This window comes from Takifugu flavidus, chromosome 8, assembly GCF_003711565.1.
Source record: "Takifugu flavidus isolate HTHZ2018 chromosome 8, ASM371156v2, whole genome shotgun sequence".
NCBI classification, from domain to species: domain Eukaryota; kingdom Metazoa; phylum Chordata; class Actinopteri; order Tetraodontiformes; family Tetraodontidae; genus Takifugu; species Takifugu flavidus.
The window spans coordinates 15,890,551-15,910,103 of NC_079527.1; the positions used below are offsets into that span (position 1 = coordinate 15,890,551).

Sequence of the window (19,553 nt, forward strand, 5' to 3'; positions counted from 1 at the left end):
CTGCCTGACAGACAGGACTCAGGGAGGCGGCGCCCTGCGGCGGCTAACAGCTCGGCTCCGCTTTGACAGACAAACAGAGAAGATCCCGGAGAAGATCCCGGAGAAGATCCCGGAGAAGAGTCGGGATTCCTCTGGCTGTTCCCGCCTGACAGCTTCCCGCTACGGTCGGTCCGACTGCGCTCGATAACCACACGGTTGCTAGTGCGATCCTTTTACGAGCGACAGTGGGTGCCACTGTAGCTAGCCAAGCTAGTTAGCATTAGCCGAGCAGCTAATCAGGTGGAGGCTGACAGAACCAACTCTGCTTTTCCGGACATCCAGATCCAAAGAGAAGGTAAGACCGCTGCCCCGAGGACCGGGACGGGTCCCACCGAGCGGAACATCCTCGCTGGCTGGAATAAACACGCTGGTCGCGGGTTTCACGACCAAATTAACAGATTTAGCTCGAACTTGGATGAGTGCAGACATGTAGAATAAGATGAGAACCAAACGATCCGGTTGAATTGGGGATTTAGATGTGACGTAATGCAGGACCAGTTGGCCCCGCATCGATCGCAAAGATGGACTTTAGAGATCAGTCACCGGGCCAGGCAGGGATGGGATGGCTGAGGGAAATGAAAGCTGTGAGGCCTGGGCTCCACGTGTTCAGAACCCTGACCCCGACCCTGAACCTAACCCACAACGTCTTCAGAGCCCTAACTTTGGCCCTGGTCCCTGGCCCTGTTCCTGGCCCCTGGCCCTGGTCCTGGCCCTGACCGCTGGTCCTGTCCCTGGCCCCTGGCCCTGTTCCTGTCCCTGGTCCCTGGTCCTGTTCCTGGTCCTGTTCCTGTCCCTCGTCCCTGGTCCTGTTCCTGGCCCTGGTCCTGTTCCTGTTCCTGTTCCTGTCCCTGGCCGCTGGTCCTGTTTCTGTTCCTGTTCCTGTCCCTGTCCCTGTTCCTCTCCCTGGCCCCTGGTCCCTGGCCCCTGGCCCTGGCCCTGGCCCCTGCCCCTGGTCCTGTTTCTGGCCCTGGTCCGTGGCCCCTGGCCCCTGGCCCTGGCCCTTGGTCCCTGCCCCTGGCCCCTGTCCCTGGTCCCTGCCCCTGGTCCCTGTCCCTGGCCCCTGGCCCTGGCCCCTGGCCCTGGCCCTGGCCCTGGCCCTGGCCCTGGCCCTGGCCCTGGCCCTGGCCCTGGTCCCTGGCCCTGGCCCTGGCCCTGGCCCTGGCCCTGGTCCCTGGCCCTGGCCCTGGCCCCTGGCCCTGGCCCTGGCCCTGGCCCTGGTCCTGGTCCTGGCCCCTGGCCCTGGCCCTGGCCCCTGCCCCTGGCCCCTGTCCCTGGTCCCTGGTCCCTGGCCCTGGCCCTGGCCCTGGCCCTGGCTAACCCAGGGACACCGTGGTCATAATCCCACCACCTTCACATCAGAGGACATTTAATGTTTCAGTGTGATGTCGTCACCACGTGATCTAGACTTCATCAGTGGTGACGTCTGCCGCTCTGACCTGCAGGTGTCACAGTGTGTGTGTGTGTGTGTGTGTGTGTGTGGTGTGTGTGTGTGTGTGTGTGTGTGCGCGTGTGTGTGCGCGTGTGTGTGCAGGGATGGTGCAGCCACAGCCCGAGGGTCCGATGCAGTGGGACATGTCAGCAGACGAGAGCGGGGGGGTGCTCAGAGTCCCCCCGGAGCTGGCAGCCAATGAAGTGTTCACACGGTTGCTGAGTGACAACCAGCAGCTTCGAGGTAACGACTCGGGACTTGAGCGGGGACGGAGGCCAGAATGTGGGCTCAGAAGGCCAGAACCGGTCCACATGGATCAATAGATTCTGCCTGTGACATGGCGTCTCGCTGCGTCTCCCCCCGCAGAGACGCTGCGGAGGAGCAACCTGGCGCTGCGGCAGCGCTGCGAGGAGATGGAGGGGTGGCAGCGCCGCAGCCGCGAGGACCGCGAGTTCCTCAGCTGCCGCTTCCAGGAGGCCAGGGCTCTGGTGGAGAGGCTGGCAGAGGAGAATCACTCCCTGCGGGGCGTCGTCAATGGACCTGCGTCCTCCTCCTCGCCCCCCTCCAGCCAAGCAGAAGACCTGCAGGGCCCCCCGCCCCCAAAGGGCCCCGTGGATGGAGCGCAGGTGAGCTACGCTAACGCTCACCTGTCGGAAAGCAAACGTCTGATCGGCTGCTCTCTGCAGACGCTGGAGCAGAGGGACAGGACCAGGCTGGAGGAGGCAGATCAGTGCACGCAGACCACGCCCCCCCGCAGTTTGGTAAGGACCACTCATGAGGGGCCACCTGGCCAGGTGAGCCTGTGCTGGCTGTCGGTCTGCTCACCTGTCAGGTGTGAGGCTGGAAACATGCGACCGTCCCCATCTATTACATTTAGTCCAGGCAGAAAATCATCTCCTCTAAAAGGACAGAGACGCTCTTCGTTTGAGAGCCGTCGTTACGGTAACGGAGAGCTCAGGTCCACCTCCACCTGTCCTGTGTGTCCTCAGCCTGTAGAGGGCGCCAACGACTTCCTCCAGCTGCTGAAGAGCCACAAAGAGAAGCTGGAGGAAGGAATGAGAGACCTCCGGAGGAAGAATGAAGAGGTGGAGAGAGAGAGGGATGAAAGCGAGAAGGAGAGAGAGAGGATGAGGCGCTGCATCGAGCAGTTATGGAGCAAACTGGCCCAGGCACAGGTGAGAGCAGCACAGGTGAGAGCAGCACAGGTGCCTGGACAGGTGCCTGGACAGGTGTAACTCTGTACAGGTGCCTGGACAGGTGTAACTCCGTACAGGTGCCTGGGCAGGTGTAACTCCGTACAGGTGCCTGGGCAGGTGTAACTCCGTACAGGTGCCTGGGCAGGTGTAACTCCGTACAGGTGCCTGGGCAGGTGTAACTCCGTACAGGTGCCTGGGCAGGTGTAACTCCGTACAGGTGCCTGGGCAGGTGTAACTCCGTACAGGTGCCTGGGCAGGTGTAACTCCGTACAGGTGCCTGGGCAGGTGTAACTCCGTACAGGTGCCTGGACAGGTGTAACTCCGTGCAGGTCACCAGTCTTGACGTCATTGAAGGTGTGTGTGTGTGTGTGTGTGTGTGTGTGACGTGTCGCTGCTGTGTGTTCCCAGACCACTGGTGCAGCTGAAGAGGCTGTTCAGCAGCGTTCGGAGGCCCAACACTCCTCTGACTGGTAGGATGCTCTACAGGAGCGCTCCCAACACGCCGTCTGTAGCAGCTGACTCACCTGTCTCCTCTCACCTGTCTCCTCTCACCTGTCTCCTCTCACCTGTCTGACTAATCTGACCTTCAGCCTCTCCTTTGACCTTCTGCTCCTGTTTTCAGCTCCAGCTTGGCCAAACTAACAGAGCAGCTTCAGGCCACACAGGGCAGGTGAGCCCACGGCTCTGTGTGGTCCTCTTCTCAGCTCTGCCTGCGCACGTGCGTGTGTGTGTGTGGTGTGTGTGTGTGGTGTGTGTGTGTGTGTGTGTGTGTGTGTGTGTGTGTGTGTGTGTGTGTGTGCATGCATAACTACACACACGTGTTATATACATACGTGTGTCTATGGAAGAGCGTTATAGCACATTAATAAAGAAATCATATCTGGAGCTATTTGATAGCAGCCTTCAGTCAGTCGAGTGTGTGACTTTGCTCTGAAGGTGTGTGTGTGTGTGCGCGCGCGTGTGTGTGTGTGTGTGTGTGTGTGTGTGGTGTGTGTGTGTGTGTGTGTGTGTGTGTGTGTGTGTGTGTGTGTGTGTGTGTGAAGGTATCGTGAGCTGGAGGAGAAACTAGATTACCTGCAGAAGAGTTCAGCTCAGCGGGACAGAACTGAAGCTCTGCTCAAGCAGAAGGAGAAGGACTGCGCTCAGGTGAGTGGTTCACCTGTGGACGTGAGTGGCTCACCTGTGGACGTGAGTGGTTCACCTGTGGATGTGAGTGGTTCACCTGTGGACATCACGTCCAGAGGTGAGTGGTTCACCTGTGGACATCACGTCCAGAGGTGAGTGGTTCACCTGTGGACATCACGTCCAGAGGTGAGTGGTTCACCTGTGGACGTGAGTGGTTCACCTGTGGACGTGAGTGGCTCACCTGTGGACGTGAGTGGTTCACCTGTGGACGTGAGTGGTTCACCTGTGGACATCACGTCCAGAGGTGAGTGGTTCACCTGTGGACATCACGTCCAGAGGTGAGTGGTTCACCTGTGGACGTGAGTGGCTCACCTGTGGACGTGAGTGGCTCACCTGTGGACGTCACGTCCAGAGGTGAGTGGTTCACCTGTGGACATCACGTCCAGAGGTGAGTGGTTCACCTGTGGACGTGAGTGGCTCACCTGTGGACGTGAGTGGCTCACCTGTGGACGTGAGTGGCTCACCTGTGGACGTCACGTCCAGAGGTGAGTGGTTCACCTGTGGACGTGAGTGGCTCACCTGTGGACGCCACGTCCCTCGTCTCCACTCCCACTGGCCTTTTGTTGCTTCCAGCTGGCCAAAGACTGTGAGGCTCTGAAAGCTCAGGCAACATCTCTGTTAGGGGAGCTGAACGAGCGCCAGAGCTGCCTGGAGAAAAGTGAACATGAACGTAAACTGCTGGAGGAAAAGTAAGTTGTGAGGGGCGTGCACGTGGGGGGCGTGCACGTGCGGGGCGTGCACGTGCGGAGCGTGCGCACTGCTAACAGGTGTCCTGCTGGTGTCCAGGCTCTGCAGTAAGACTAAAGCCCTGCAGGGGGCAGAGCGCGAGCTGGAGCAGCAGAGGAAGCAGCATCATGTGGCCATGGACGAGCTGCTGCTGCAGAGCCAGAACCTGGAGCAGGCCCTGAAGACCGAGAGACACGTGGTGACCGAGGAGAAGTGGGTGTCGCACACGTGCACCAGCGCGCGCACACACACACACACACACACACCTGAGGTCAGCGTCAGGGTCAAGCATGAGCTGAGTGACTCTGCCACTGGTTGAAGGAGAAGATTGTTTCCTGTGGCTCTGAAGTTGGCTGGTAGTCCAGGACATCCTCGGGGGGCAGGACTACCTGTGGGGGGGGCAGGACGTTGCCCTTGTTGCCCCGCCGTGGCTGCTTCCACTCCGCTGACTTGCTCTGCTCTTCTGTTCTTCAGGAAGAAGCTGACGCAGCTGCAGCACGCCTACACCTGTCTGTTCAAAGATTATGATTCCAAACTGAAGAACGAGGTAGGACTCAGCTGTTGCCTCACTTCCTGTTGCCTCACTTCCTGTTGCCTCACTTCCTGCTCACAGTCAGCCAGCGTGACCTGGAGTGTGTGTGCAGCTACAGGGGGGGGATCTGTGCAGCCGCCTGGAGGAGGCAGAGAGGGCTCTGGCCCTGAAACAGGACCTGATCGATAAGCTGAAGGAGGAGGTGGAGCGGCAGAAGGGATCCCTGGAGACCGTTCCTGTCCTCACTGCACAGGTAGGGAGGTCTCCCCTGGGCTGGGACCGGTGCTGCTGGAGGTCAGAGGTCAAGGTCGGTAATGAAGAGGCTTGGTCGGGCTGCTGTGTCTCCTCAGGCTGAGATCTATAAAGCAGATTTCCTGGCAGAGAGGGAAGCCCGAGAGAAGCTGAACCAGAAGAAGGAGGAGCTTCAGGAGCAGCTGACCCAGGCGCTGGCGGACATCGACAGGCTGAAGCAGGAAGCCACCTCACGGTAAACGCCGCCGTCCAGCAGCTGCGCGGGAGACGCAAAGCCAACGGCTGCGTCCTTGTCTTTCAGAGCTTGTATGGAGCAAATGAAGCTGAGGCACCGGGAAGAGTTCACGCCGAGACCCCCCCACATCCCCCCTCCCCAAGGTACACACACCTGCGGTTGGCCTCAGGCCTTCCCAGAACCGTGGAAGGGCGAGGCCGGCCTGCACGCCACGTGTAGCTTCGTCGTCATAGATACGGTGGGAAGGTTTGTTCATTTCCTGTCTCCCTGGTGTGTAGGGATGTTCCCTGGTGGTCCGCCCTTCAACACGGTGCCCCCCGCCTCCTCGTTTCGTACTCAAGGTCTGGGGCCGGTCGGTGATCCGGGGGCGGGCAGAGCCGAGGAGCTGCCAGACTTGTGCTGTCCCAAGTGTCAGTACCAGGCCCCAGACATGGACACGCTACAGATACACGTGATGGACTGTATCCAGTAGCCTGGGGGGGGGGCACGCCGCCGTTTCCACCTGTTCCCATCACACACACACACAATAAAACCACATGTTGATGGTGGCACCTTCATGTGACACACACACACCTGCACACACACAGGAGACTGCTGAATGTTCCATTCAAATCAGTGTTACATGAATCAGCTTTGGCTTTGAAGGGGGGCTTCAGCCGCGGGGGCGTGGCCAAACGGTGGGGGCGTGGTCAAACAGGACAATGTGAATATGAGCTTCATAAATGTGTCTTGTGTCTGCGTTATCTCCAATATTGATAATTGTGTATTAGAGATGGTCTGTGTTCACGTCTGTGCTGCTTTACCCCACAGGCTAACTGATGCTAACCAATGCTAACTGATCGCCTTCCTTACAGTGTATGTCCCACTGTCCTTAATGATGAAAACGACGTTTCCAAATGAAGATTTATGAAATAAATCCTTTATTCATTAGTGTGTTGACTTATGTATCATTTTAGTGTCTGAAATTGTAGAAATCTACAGAAGAATTAGTATTATTTTACGGTCAGAGGGGAAGAGAGAGAGCATCAGGTCACATGTCAAACAAGGTGAGAAGCATAAATAGCTGCTGGGATTAGTGAGGATGTTAATGACCCCCACACACACACACACACACACACTTACTCAGATTATTTAAATTGTAGCGTAGTCAGGATAACTACTGATGTTTTAATCTGACCTGTGTGTGTGTGTGAGTGTGTGTCTGTGTGTGTGTGTGAGTGTGTGCCTGTGTGTGTGAGGTGTGAGTGTGTGCCTGTGTGAGTGTGTGCCTGTGTGTGAGTGAGTGTGTGTGAGTGTGTGCCTGTGTGTGTGTGTGTGAGTGTGTGTGTGTGTTCTAGCCAATCAGCAGCTCATTAGGATCCACTTAGCACTGACGTCATTAAGCTGCTTACGGCAGCAGGTGAATGGATGAGAAACAGACGTTGTTTATATTCATTCATCAGACGGTGACATGATGAAGTAGTTTGGTGGGACGAGATTCTGGACCGGAAGAACCAGATTCTGAAGGTGTTGGAAGCGTTCTGTGGAATCTGACTGATCCTCGTTGCTCACATGGACCTCGGCGGACAGGTAACGTGTGACCGGACCTGAGGCCTCTGATGTGGCAGGTGGAGCCGGAGGAGGAGTGAGATGAAGACCGAGTCCACCACGAGTGCAGCTCTGATAAACGTGTGATGCTCTTCAGGGGTGTTCAGGGGCCGGGGGAGGCCTGTGGGGGTGTTCAGGTCTGTGAGGGTGTTTCAGGGGCCGGGGCAGGTCTGTGGGGGTGTTCAGGGGCCGGGGCAGGTCTGTGTGGGTGTTTCAGGGGCCGGGCCAGGCCTGTGGGGGTGTTCAGGGGCCGGGGGAGGCCTGTGGGGGTGTTCAGGTCTGTGGGGGTGTTCAGGGGCCGGGGGAGGCCTGTGGGGGTGTTCAGGTCTGTGGGGGTGTTCAGGGGCCGGGGCAGGTCTGTGGGGGTGTTCAGGGGCCGGGGGAGGCCTGTGGGGGTGTTCAGGGGCCGGGCCAGGCCTGTGGGGGTGTTCAGGGGCCGGGGCAGGCCTGTGGGGGTGTTCAGGTCTGTGGGGGTGTTCAGGGGCCGGGGCAGGTCTGTGAGGGTGTTCAGGGGGCGGGGGAGGCCTGTGGGGGTGTTCAGGTGTGGGGGTGTTCAGGGGCCGGGGCAGACCTGTGGGGGGTGTTCAGGGGCCGGGGCAGGTCTGTGGGGGGGTTTCAGGCCTGTGGGGGTGTTCAGGGGCCGGGGCAGGTTCTGTGGGGGTGTTCAGGTCTGTGGGGGTGTTCAGGGGCCGGGGCAGGCCTGTGGGGTGTTCAGGGGCCGGGGCAGGTCTGTGGGGGTGTTCAGGCCTGTGGGGGTGTTCAGGGGCCGGGGCAGGTCTGTGGGGGTGTTCAGGCCTGTGGGGGGTGTTCAGGGGCCGGGGCAGGTCTGTGGGGGTGTTCAGGTCTGTGGGGGTGTTCAGGTCTGTGGGGGTGTCGACAGTCTGGACACGAGACGTCTCTGTGTCTGCTCCCAGCAGGTGACGCCACAGCTGATGCTGGCTGTAGGAACCGCTGTGATTGGCTCCTTCCAGTTTGGTTACAACACCGGAGTGATCAACGCTCCCCAGAACGTGAGCTTCTCAGATCTTAGAGGGCATCTAAATGTTGTGAAGAACCAGGCTCCACTTTGACCTGGGGCCGTCTGTTGTGTCTGTGCTTCAGATCATTGAGAGCTTCTACAATGAGACGTGGAGCAGCCGGTTTTCCGAAGCCATCTCGGAGAACGCTCTCACCGCGCTGTGGTCGCTCTCTGTGGCCATCTTCTCCGTGGGAGGGATGTTGGGCTCCTTCTCCGTCGGCCTCTTCCTCAGCCGCTTTGGCAGGTGTGACCTTCGATACCCGTTTCATGACATCATTTCCTGTTTCACAGCAGCCGTGCCAACAGTGAAAAAGCCCTCTTGTCCCTAAAGGAAGAACTCCATGCTGGTGGCCAACGTTCTGGCCTTTGTTGCTGTGGCTTTCATGAGCTTTTCCAAGCTGGCTGCCTCATTTGAGATGCTCATCATTGGACGTTTCATTGTGGGGGTGTACTCCGGCCTCTCCACTGGCTTTGTACCCATCTACGTGGAAGAGATCGCCCCCACGCACCTGCGAGGGGCCTTAGGAACGCTGCATCAGCTTGGAGTAGTTATCGGTATCCTTGTTGCACAGGTGAGACACACGTGATCCTCCAGTGGACGATTGAGAATTGGTCCTGTTTTATGGGAGGTTGAGGTCATCACGCTGTGGTGGATCATGACCAGGAGTCACATCTGCCACGGGGAGGGAGGTGTTGGGATCTAGCTAGGATGCAGAACCCAGGACATTAGCTGGACACACGTCAGGAGGAGCTGGAGACTGTTGCTGAGGTGTCCAGAAGACCTCCGTTCCCTTTGTTCATGTCTAAACCTGCTGAAGCTTCTCATGAGCAGGGTGGTGTGTCTGTCACGCAGGTCTTCGGGATAGAGGCCATCATGGGGAACGCCTCCCTGTGGCCCCTCCTCCTGGGGTTCACCCTGCTGCCAGCAGTCCTCCAGTGCGTCCTGCTGCCCTTGTGCCCCGAGAGCCCCCGATACCTCCTCATCAACTGCAACGAGGAGAGCAAAGCCCGCAACAGTGAGTCGGCAGTTTCACATGTGCTCGAGGGCAGAACCTGAAATCTGTTTTCCAGCCCTGATGAAGCTGCGAGGAACCGAAGAGGTGAGCGAGGACATGCAGGAGATGAAGGATGAGAGTCAGCAGATGCAGAGGGAGAAGAAGGTCACCATTCTGGAGCTGTTCCGCTCCCCCCTGTACCGCCAACCCATCCTCGTCGCCATCATGTTGCAACTCTCACAGCAGCTGTCGGGAATCAACGCTGTAAGTCACATGACACAGGAGCGCCGAACGAGCCGAGGCGTCCGCCGGCGTGCTGGTCACCCTGGCAACGTTACTCCTCTGCAGGATCCTGAGGACAAACATCTGGGTCTGGGCCATCTGAGCAGAAAAAAGCTTGTTTAGAGGAATTTCTGATCCTTTTCAGGTGTTTTATTACTCAACTGGGATCTTTGAGCGAGCGGGAGTGGCCCAGCCTGTTTACGCCACCATCGGCGCCGGAGTGGTGAACACGGTCTTCACTGTGGTGTCTGTAAGTCCAGCACGTGAAAAAGAGACTGCAAGTCCAATACATGAGTGACATTTGTCCTGTGCAGCTGTTCCTGGTGGAACGAATGGGCAGGAGACCGCTTCATCTCACTGGTCTGATGGGAATGGCGGTTTCAGCCGTGCTCCTCACCGTCGCCATGCTGCTGCTCGTAAGCTCGGAGATCTCATTTGCTTAATCTGTTTGGGAGTGAAGGGATTGAAAGGTAGTGTGTGTTGCTCAGGACCAGCTCAGATGGATGTCCTACATCAGCATTCTGGCTATCTTCAGCTTTGTGGCTTTCTTCGAGATCGGCCCCGGCCCCATCCCGTGGTTCATCGTGGCCGAGCTCTTCAGCCAGGGGCCCCGGCCGGCCGCCATCGCTGTGGCTGGGTTCTGTAACTGGACCGCCAACTTTTTAGTGGGGATGTGTTTCCAGTATGTGGAGGTAAAAACAGATCTGATACAACTCTTCTGGGTCAACAACCCTTTATAAAGGGCTAACCCTAACCAACCCTAACCCTAACCCTTTATGAAGGGCTAACCCTAACCAACCCTAACCCTTTATGAAGGGCTAACCCTAACCAACCCTAACCCTTACCCTTTATAAAGGGCTAACCCTAACCAACCCTAACCCTTTATGAAGGGCTAACCCTAACCAACCCTAACCCTTTATGAAGGGCTAACCCTAACCAACCCTAACCCTACCCTTTATGAAGGGCTAACCCTAACCAACCCTAACCCTTACCCTTATGAAGGGCTAACCCTAACCAACCCTAACCCTTACCCTTTATGAAGGGCTAACCCTAACCAACCCTAACCCTTACCCTTTATGAAGGGCTAACCCTAACCAACCCTAACCCTTTATGAAGGGCTAACCCTAACCAACCCTAACCCTTACCCTTTATAAAGGGCTAACCCTAACCAACCCTAACCCTTTATGAAGGGCTAACCCTAACCAACCCTAACCCTTTATGAAGGGCTAACCCTAACCAACCCTAACCCTTTATGAAGGGCTAACCCTAACCAACCCTAACCAACCCTTTATGAAGGGCTAACCCTAACCAACCTAACCCTAACCTTTATGAAGGGCTAACCCTAACCAACCCTACCCTAACCCTTTATAAAGCTAACCCTAACCAACCCTAACCCTTATGAAGGGCTAACCCTAACCAACCCTAACCCTAACCTTTATAAAGGGCTAACCCTAACCAACCCTAACCCTAACCTTATAAGGGCTAACCCTAACCAACCCTAACCCTTTATGAAGGGCAACCTAACCAACCCTACCCTTTATAAAGGGTTAACCCTAACCAACCCTAACCCTTTATGAAGGGCTAACCCTAACCAACCCTAACCCTTTATGAAGGCTAACCCTAACCAACCCTAACCCTTTATGAGGGCTAACCCTAACCAACCCTAACCCTTATGAAGGGTAACCCTAACCAACCCTAACCCTAACCCTTTATGAAGGGCTAACCCTAACCAACCTAACCTTTATGAAGGCTAACCCTAACCAACCCTAACCCTAACCCTTTATGAAGGGCTAACCCTAACCAACCCTAACCCTTATGAAGGGCTAACCCTAACCAACCCTTACCCTTATAAAGGGCTAACCCTAACCAATCCTAACCCTTTATGAAGGGCTAACCCTAACCAACCCTAACCCTAACCCTTTATGAAGGGCTAACCCTAACCAACCCTAACCCTAACCCTTTATGAAGGGCTAACCCTAACCAACCCTAACCCTTTATGAAGGGCTAACCCTAACCAACCCTAACCCTTTATGAAGGGCTAACCCTAACCAACTGATGTCCCCGCAGCAACTCTGTGGCCCGTATGTCTTCATCATCTTCACCATTCTGCTGCTGGGCTTCTTTGTCTTCACCTACTTCAAAGTGCCAGAGACCAAAGGACGCACCTTTGATGATATTGCTGCAGAATTCCGGGAATTAGCTGGTCAGGGGGCTGACAAGTACTCCGCCCCTGAGGAGTTCGACATGCTGAGGGGGGACCACCCGAGCCTTTAAAGGCATGCCTGCCCCACCTGTAGCCCAGATACCTGATACCTGATAATTGTAAATGTGCTCAACATTCACTCCATAATTGAAAAGACAAATTAGCACTTTAAAAAGGTTCTTGTGATTTAAAAACAAAACAAACTGAGTTCAGGTTTTGACCAGATTGAATTTGTGACACTTTGACGATCAGACATGATGATGGTGAAGCCTCTTGACCTGAAACGTCTTCAGGAAACTCCACCTGTCCAGGACGGCCCATTGGGTGGGCCAGAACCAGAACCAGACATGTTGCAGATCTTTGTACTGCCAGAAATGTAATTACCTGCTTGTGATGTGGAGGTAAAAATGTTTCATGGACTAAAACTATAGAAATGATCTTTGGCCAAATAAGACTATATGTGGAATCTGAGATTTTAATGTTTAGACCAATATTGCAGCATCTAACTTGACTTTCTGCAAACTGAACATTTGTTAAGGTCTAAATAGTGCTGACAGTCCTGTCAGGTGTAAAAAGAATCTCTTGGTTATTACAATACAGCCAGGAACACAAAAATCTGGACATTTTTGATTTTGTATGATACAATTATCCTCATTAGATGCTACATTACTCTTAGAGAGAGGATTAAATGCTTTTAAACAACTCTTAACATATACGTTGCATATTGCTCTTTATTTTTTGGTTTTGTTCAAGTCCAGACAGGATTTAGCCTTTAAATATGTATTTGCAGATTTCAAAACAGCAATAAAGCAGCAGTTTATTGCTGCTCACCGCTTGGCCGTGACGGTGAAGTTTAAAAGAGATATAGATAATGTATATAAAACATATCACTGGAACTTTGAAATGTAAACATAATCTATCCTACTTTAAAGAGTCGGAGTCATCATTGTGACGGAACCAGAGCCGACTTCCTGTCATGAGGCTTTGGTCATAAGACTTGGTGTAGAGGATGCTGGGAAATGTCGTTTTGAGTAAGTCTTTTTCCTAAGTCTATGGCGGTTTACCAGTCGGTATTAAACTCCATTTCCCATAACCTCTCGCGCCACATTCACGTCGAGATACGGATGTCAGATTTGTTTCGTCCGTTTTTCTGGTTGTATTCGATATTCTGGGAAGAGAACGTCCAGTTTTGTTAGACCTGTGTGGAAAATCAGTTCTAAGTTACTTTATCTGACTTTTTACTAGTCCGTCGCTGTAGTAGCACCGGTGTGGGTCGGACCCGGAGGGAAGATGGGGTGTAGTTCTGTAGCCCGCACTGGTGCATGGAAAAGCCATGCTAACACTAGCTAACTAGACTTTGATGGCTCCCCATTCTTTGTTATTCTGCATTCTGTTAGAAAACTTAGTTGTTATAGTTTTAGGGGGGAAAACCCACCATGGAAGAAGTCGACGGCATTTTGATTCACGCCCTCAAACAAGTGGGGACGTAAGTCTTCAGTCTTTTGTACTTTGAACTATTATGACCTATTGAAAGTTGTCTGCCTAGTTTTAATTTGCTAATTAGCAAGTCTTCGTGAGGTCAGCATGTAAAGTGTCCAAACGCCTGGAATTATAAATGTCATCTGTTCCAAGTGTCTCATTTCTTCTGTTGCTGTTTCTTGGTGTTTGATGCTCAATAACGGAAGCCGTGAGGGCGCACGCGCACGTTCACGTTTGGCATGCGCGCTCTCAGAATGTGAACGTCAGTGATGGATCCCGAGCTGTGGTGCCGTTTGTCCTCCACAGGGAGGTGAGCGAGGACATCGACAGCATCAAGCAGTTCAGCAGCGAGCTGATGGTGGAGGCGGTGGTCCGATGCATCCGCGCCATCCACCCCGGTCTGGGCGCCACGCTGCCCACGTCCCTGCCCCCAGGCATGTCTGCCCGTTTCAGGGTGGGCGTGAGCCTGGCCCAGGCCTGCCAGGTGGGACGCCACTTTATGATGATGACGATGATGACGATGATGATGATGATGCTGAAGGGGCCTCTCCCCTGGCACAACATCAGGGTTGTTCCCAGCCCGGTCCTGGATGGTGCCCAGCTGCTGGTTTTGATGCATGCAGATGTTCTGAGTGATGCTGAACGAGGTCCGAAGGGTTGTTGATCAGAGACGGGTGCTTTTCAGGAGCTGGGCTATAAAGGAGAGATCGGCTACCAGACGTTCCTCTACAGCAACGAGACGGAGATTCGTTCTCTGCTCATGTTCGTGGTGGAGAAGCTGCCCCGAGAACGTTCAGAGAACCTGGACCAACCCACCGGTATGAAGGACACGTTCTGAGCTGTCGCATGGCGTGGGGCTGCAGAAGCAGGGTCCCGAGCCCATCACCTGAACTCTGTCCTGCAGGGAAGCTGCTGCTGCTCCAGAGAGCCGTGGCTGCTGCCATCAGGGCCCAGCTGGCGGCGCCCTGGCTGCCGCCCACCTGCCGGCTGCCGCTGCAGCAGGACCTGCAGGTGAGGCTGAAGATGTGGGCCGACCCCAGCAGAGCCCTCCCAGCTGCACCGGGCCCGTTTCTCACCTCTTCGTCCCTGTGCAGGGTCCAGGACCGTGGCACCGGTTCCACTCGCAGCCTCTGGTTTGGCCACGCGGCCCCGAAGGTCCAGGAGAGCAGCTGCAGAAAGGTGCGTCTCCACCGGCAGCTCCTGCCTGCTGCCGCTTCAGCCTTCAGGCTTTTCCAGCTCCTGTTCAGATACCGTGTGGAGATGATCCAGACTTGTGGGTCATCAGAGCTGCATGGAGGTGATGAGGGAAGGATTCCTGCAGAGCTTCCGCTGGTTTCCTTCCTGGTCCAAATGCTGCTGAGCTTGGTTGACCTCCTCTCTGCCTCTGCCAGATCTGAAGGACCACCAGAGGAGTTTCCTGCGTCCTGTGACGGCCCAGCTCTCCCATCAGGCCTCTGTGGTGGCGTCCATCCTGGAGCGGCACACGGCCGAGCTGACGGCGGCGCAGGAGTGGGACAGCGAGTGGAACTCCCAGGGGCTCCTGTCCCGCCTCAGTGCACAGGTACGTGACCAGCAGCAGCTGGTCCGAGGGTCCGAGGGTCCGAGGAGAAGCCCCCAGTCAACGCCACCTTTGTGTTGAGCAGGACTATCGCAGCAGGAAACTGACTCGTCTTCACAAACGTATCGAGGAGCAGCTGCGTTCGGCTGTGCTGCCCCCGTCTAAAAGTGCCTCCACCTCTGACCTCTCCGAGGTGCTGCAGGCCTTTCGAGGCTCCGCCCCCTCTGACGGCGTTCTAGCCAAAGGCACCCACTTCACCCACAGCCAGAAGTTCACCTTCACACGGGTCAGTTCCCCCAGCAGCAGCGTTTGGCCGCCGCAGCATTTCTGATTCCATTGCTATGACGACATGTGTCTTGTTAGGAGGACGCCGCCGCGGCAACAAACTCCTCCACCGTTGGCGTGCAGTCAGAGAGGGACGGCGAGCTGCAGCAGCAGGTCCTGATGTCGCTGCAGCAACAGCTGCAACATCTCCACGGTGACGTCGACCAGCTGACAGGAGACATGAAGCTAATGAGTGTCAGCTGCACACAGGTAACACACACAGCTAACACACACGCACAGCTAACACACACACACAGCTAACACACACACACAGCTAACACACACGCACAGCTAACACACACGCACAGCTAACACACACACACAGCTAACACACACGCACAGCTAACACACACACAGCTAACACACACACACAGCTAACACACACACACAGCTAACACACACGCACAGCTAACACACACGCACAGCTAACACGCACACACAGCTAACACGCACGCACAGCTAACACACACGCACAGCTAACACACACACACACACAGCTAACACACACACAGCTAACACACACACAGCTAACACGCACGCACAGCTAACACACACGCACAGCTAACACACACACACAGCTAACACACACACGCACAGCTAACACACACACACAGCTAACACACACACAGCTAACACGCACACACAGCTAACACACATGTGCAGCTAACACACACACACAGCTAACACACAGAAATAAGATGACGGCGCCGGTGAAGCTGCGTCCGTTTGTGCCGCTCATTGGCTCCAATTAAGGGTTTTATCTGCTGGCCATCGCCATGGAGACGGCAGTGTCCCGGGACACCACACGTGTGTCTCAGACGTGTCTCACAGACGTGTCTCCCCACACGTGTCTCACAGACGTGTCTCACAGACGTGTCTCCCCACACATGTCTCACAGACGTGTCTCACAGACGTGTCTCCCCACACGTGTCTCACAGACGTGTCTCCCCACACGTGTCTCCCCACACGTGTCTCACAGACGTGTCTCACAGACGTGTCTCCCCACACGTGTCTCACAGACGTGTCTCCCCACACGTGTCTCCCCACACGTGTCTCACAGACGTGTCTCACAGACGTGTCTCCCCACACGTGTCTCACAGACGTGTCTCCCCACACGTGTCTCACAGACGTGTCTCCCCACACGTGTCTCCCCACACGTGTCTCCCCACACGTGTCTCCCCACACGTGTCTCACAGACGTGTCTCACAGACGTGTCTCCCCACACGTGTCTCACAGACGTGTCTCACCACACGTGTCTCCCCACACGTGTCTCACAGACGTGTCTCCCCACACGTGTCTCACAGACGTGTCTCACAGACGTGTCTCCCCACACGTGTCTCACAGACGTGTCTCCCCACACGTGTCTCACAGACGTGTCTCACAGACGTGTCTCCCCACACGTGTCTCACAGACGTGTCTCCCCACACGTGTCTCCCCACACGTGTCTCACAGACGTGTCTCCCCACACGTGTCTCACAGACGTGTCTCACCACACGTGTCTCCCCACACGTGTCTCACCACACGTGTCTCACAGACGTGTCTCACAGACGTGTCTCCCCACACGTGTCTCACAGACGTGTCTCACCACACGTGTCTCACAGACGTGTCTCCCCACACGTGTCTCACAGACGTGTCCCCCACACGTGTCTCACAGACGTGTCTCCCCACACGTGTCTCCCCACACGTGTCTCACAGACGTGTCTCCCCACACGTGTCTCCCCACACATGTCTCACAGACGTGTCTCTCCACACGTGTCTCACAGACGTGTCTCCCCACACGTGTCTCACAGACGTGTCTCTCCACACGTGTCTCACAGACGTGTCTCCCCACACGTGTCTCACAGACGTGTCTCCCCACACGTGTCTCCCCACACGTGTCTCACAGACGTGTCTCCCCACACGTGTCTCACAGACGTGTCTCCCCACACGTGTCTCCCCACACGTGTCTCACAGACGTGTCTCCCCACACGTGTCTCACAGACGTGTCTCCCCACACGTGTCTCCCCACACGTGTCTCACAGACGTGTCTCCCCACACGTGTCTCACAGACGTGTCTCACAGACGTGTCTCCCCACACGTGTCTCACAGACGTGTCTCCCCACACGTGTCTCCCCACACGTGTCTCACAGACGTGTCTCCCCACACGTGTCACAGACGTGTCTCCCCACACGTGTCTCACAGACGTGTCTCCCCACACGTGTCTCACAGACGTGTCTCTGTCCTGTCGCAGGTGTTGAATGAGTTGAAGCAGAGAAATCTGGGGAACTCAGAAAAGGAGGAGAAGATGGAGATGAAGAAGAAAGCCATCGATCTTTTGCCAGATGCAGACAACAACCTGGTGCAGCTTCAGGTAGGACGGCCGACGGCCCGTTTGAGGCCACCTGCAGGACGGTGGGTGAGCGTTTCCTCTTCCTGTTTGTGGCTGCAGCTGGTGGTGGAGACCAGCGTGAAGAGGGTGGTGAATCTGGCCGCCCAGTGGGAGAAACATCGAGCTCCGCTCATCCAAGAGCATCGCAGGCTGAAAGAGATGTGCAGCAACCACCACGTGAGGCTTCACACCCACATGTCTGAGCAGGTTGCCATGGAAACGCGTTCAGCCTTGTTCCACTTGTCAAATTTCAGCTGGAATCTTCCAGGAAGCTGTCAGAGATCAAGAGTTTGCATGAAAAAATCCGGGTCTCTACAGAGGAAGCCAAGAAAAAGGAGGACATGTACAAACAACTGGTAAAGATTCCCGTGCTCGTGTGGACGGTAGAAGGATGAGATCTGAAGCAGAACCTTCTCCCGATCGCAGGTCGCCCAGGTGGACCGGCTCCCCCAGGAGGCGTCTCGCTCGGCGTACACCCAGAGAATCCTCGAGATCGTCAGTAACATCAAGAAACAGAAGGAGGAGATCACGAAGGTAAGTCCGGAAGGAGGCGGGGCCTCAGGGAGGCGGAGCCTCGGGGGGGCGGGGTCACGGGGAGGCGGAGCCTCGGGAGGCTTCCACAGGTCAACGTCTCCTCTTCCAGATCCTGATGGACACCAAGCATCTGCAGAAGGAGATCAACAGTCTGACGGGGAAGCTGGACCGCACCTTTGCTGTGACGGACGAGATGGTCTTTAAGGTAACACGGTCCGGTTCCTGCCTGGGGCCACAACGGCCCACAATGAAGGAGGAATTTCTGAGAAGAACCTGAGATCAAACCCAGAACTCTGTTTCTTCACTCCTGCTTTCCAGGATGCCAAAAAGGACGAATCGGTGCGGAAGTCCTACAAGTACCTGGCGGCTCTGCACGAAGTACGTACTTCTGATTGACCAGAATTCAGACCTGATCGGTCCGCGGCCTCATGACTCCGTCCTGATTCTGCAGAACTGCAACCAGCTGATCCAGACCATCGAGGACACGGGAACCATCCTGAGGGAGATTCGAGATCTGGAGGAGCAGGTAAAGCTGTGGCAGACACTGGTCTGTGTTCAGACCCAACAAGCACCCATCCTGCCAGGGTCCTGAGCACTTGAGACTCTGGACCTTCAGTGTCCAGACCAGAATGTAGAGTTTCTGAACAACTACCTGTAATACTGAAGCAGCTGAGGTGTGACTACTGAAGGTTTGGACCTTCAGCATTCACCACCTGGTTCCAGGAATCCTCAGATGTTGGTCGTCTTCCACAGATCGAGACAGAAAACGGGAACAAAACTGTGGCCAACCTGGAGCGGATCCTGGAGGACTACCGAGCCGTCCGCCAGGAGAACTCTGCCCTCGCTGCCAAGGTCCGAGAGGCCTGAAGACGGCCGGGGACTGCATTGTTACTCAAGGTACACCTCATCCATCGGAATCTCAGTGGACTCCTTTCAATCATGGACAAACGTGAAAGCCTGGCCGGCAGGGGGCGCTCCAGGCCAGCAGGGGGCGCTCCAGGCCAGCAGGGGGCGCTCCAGACCCCCTCGTTCTGTGATGACGTCTTTCTCGGATTAAAGTTATGTGAGAAACGTTTTATCACTCTAGCAACACCTTGAATCCAAATATTCCGTGAATCACATTTAAAAGTCGGCACAGCTGCGAGTTTTGTGTATGAATTTAATAAAGATGCCTTAAAATGTTGAAGCAGCAGAGTCGTCAGAGGGGAAGTGCTCGGTTCTGTCCAGCGTAAGGATCAAAGCTCAACAACAGTTCTGCTCCAGTCCGAGCCGGTCTGGGGGAGCCGGTCCACCTGGGTGAGGGGGGAGGGACGCGGAGGTTCTGCTGCTCCAGGTGAAGCCGGGTCACATCCAGCGTTCATGGATCGGCTGCTGCTCTAATAAAAACTCCCAGGACTGATTAGGAATGTTTCAGCTGTCTGTGTGTTTGTCTTTTACACACCGAGAGAGAGAGAGAGAGAGAGAGAGTGTGTGTGTGTGTGTGTGTTGTGTGTGTGTGTGTGTGTTGTGTGTGTGTGTGTGTGTGTGTGTGTGTGTGTGTGTGTGTGTGTGTTGTGTGTGTGTGTGTGTGTGTGTGAGTGAGAGAGTGTGTGTGAGAGTGTGTGTGAGAGT

The 19,553-nt window shown here is 55.5% G+C and overlaps 3 protein-coding genes and 1 long non-coding RNA gene across 13 annotated transcripts; 3 read left to right on the forward strand and 1 right to left on the reverse strand.

The window, feature by feature from the left end:
- Positions 1–9: 9 nt before the first annotated feature.
- On the forward strand, positions 10–6,524 carry ikbkg (inhibitor of nuclear factor kappa B kinase regulatory subunit gamma). 9 transcript variants are annotated; one of them, XM_057041634.1, is made up of 15 exons: positions 10–334; positions 1,571–1,711; positions 1,835–2,094; positions 2,155–2,262; positions 2,458–2,658; positions 3,073–3,134; positions 3,287–3,334; positions 3,708–3,810; positions 4,423–4,538; positions 4,636–4,788; positions 5,050–5,122; positions 5,220–5,360; positions 5,458–5,594; positions 5,661–5,737; positions 5,873–6,524. In XM_057041634.1, exons 2-15 carry the CDS (start codon positions 1,573–1,575, stop codon positions 6,064–6,066), a joined length of 1,812 nt encoding a protein of 603 aa, XP_056897614.1. In that variant the 5' UTR covers positions 10–334; positions 1,571–1,572; the 3' UTR covers positions 6,067–6,524. The 9 variants fall into 9 exon arrangements, with proteins under 9 accessions (XP_056897614.1, XP_056897616.1, XP_056897617.1 ...); XM_057041636.1 differs by having other exon boundaries at positions 11–334; positions 2,458–2,643; XM_057041637.1 differs by having other exon boundaries at positions 11–334; positions 2,155–2,229.
- On the reverse strand, positions 3,979–4,428 carry LOC130530467 (uncharacterized). 2 transcript variants are annotated; one of them, XR_008951845.1, is made up of 3 exons: positions 4,293–4,428; positions 4,183–4,250; positions 3,979–4,106 (listed from the first exon to the last, which is right to left on the reverse strand). It is a non-coding gene; the product is annotated as an uncharacterized LOC130530467 (long non-coding RNA). The 2 variants fall into 2 exon arrangements; XR_008951844.1 differs by having other exon boundaries at positions 4,162–4,250.
- A 330-nt stretch (positions 6,525–6,854) lies between the features above and the next one.
- LOC130530460 (solute carrier family 2, facilitated glucose transporter member 1-like) lies at positions 6,855–12,388 on the forward strand. Its single transcript, XM_057041649.1, has 10 exons — positions 6,855–7,163; positions 8,096–8,191; positions 8,283–8,443; positions 8,531–8,771; positions 9,053–9,215; positions 9,271–9,458; positions 9,622–9,726; positions 9,791–9,892; positions 9,965–10,168; positions 11,544–12,388. The coding sequence occupies exons 1-10, from the start codon at positions 7,146–7,148 to the stop codon at positions 11,748–11,750; spliced, it is 1,485 nt and encodes a 494-aa protein (XP_056897629.1). The 5' UTR covers positions 6,855–7,145; the 3' UTR covers positions 11,751–12,388.
- A 392-nt stretch (positions 12,389–12,780) lies between these two features.
- ccdc22 (coiled-coil domain containing 22) lies at positions 12,781–19,348 on the forward strand. Its single transcript, XM_057041633.1, has 16 exons — positions 12,781–13,165; positions 13,465–13,642; positions 13,844–13,976; positions 14,063–14,169; positions 14,253–14,337; positions 14,550–14,719; positions 14,802–15,002; positions 15,080–15,250; positions 17,271–17,390; positions 17,469–17,585; positions 17,663–17,764; positions 17,835–17,942; positions 18,052–18,147; positions 18,261–18,320; positions 18,394–18,468; positions 18,696–19,348. Exons 1-16 carry the CDS (start codon positions 13,116–13,118, stop codon positions 18,807–18,809), a joined length of 1,887 nt encoding a protein of 628 aa, XP_056897613.1. The 5' UTR covers positions 12,781–13,115; the 3' UTR covers positions 18,810–19,348.
- Positions 19,349–19,553: the final 205 nt, after the last annotated feature.

Coding starts and splice junctions, on each gene's coding strand:
- ikbkg (XM_057041634.1), top strand. CDS start 1,573: ATGGTGCAGCCACAGCCCGAGGGTCCGATGCAGTGGGACATGTCAGCA. Junction 1,712..1,834: donor TGACAACCAGCAGCTTCGAG/GTAACGACTCGG, acceptor CTCCCCCCGCAG/AGACGCTGCGGAGGAGCAAC. Junction 2,659..3,072: donor CACAGGTGAGAGCAGCACAG/GTGAGAGCAGCA, acceptor GTGTGTTCCCAG/ACCACTGGTGCAGCTGAAGA.
- LOC130530460 (XM_057041649.1), top strand. Junction 8,444..8,530: donor TTCCTCAGCCGCTTTGGCAG/GTGTGACCTTCG, acceptor TTGTCCCTAAAG/GAAGAACTCCATGCTGGTGG. Junction 10,169..11,543: donor TGTGTTTCCAGTATGTGGAG/GTAAAAACAGAT, acceptor ATGTCCCCGCAG/CAACTCTGTGGCCCGTATGT.
- ccdc22 (XM_057041633.1), top strand. CDS start 13,116: ATGGAAGAAGTCGACGGCATTTTGATTCACGCCCTCAAACAAGTGGGG. Junction 13,643..13,843: donor GCCTGGCCCAGGCCTGCCAG/GTGGGACGCCAC, acceptor GGTGCTTTTCAG/GAGCTGGGCTATAAAGGAGA. Junction 15,251..17,270: donor TGAGTGTCAGCTGCACACAG/GTAACACACACA, acceptor GTCCTGTCGCAG/GTGTTGAATGAGTTGAAGCA.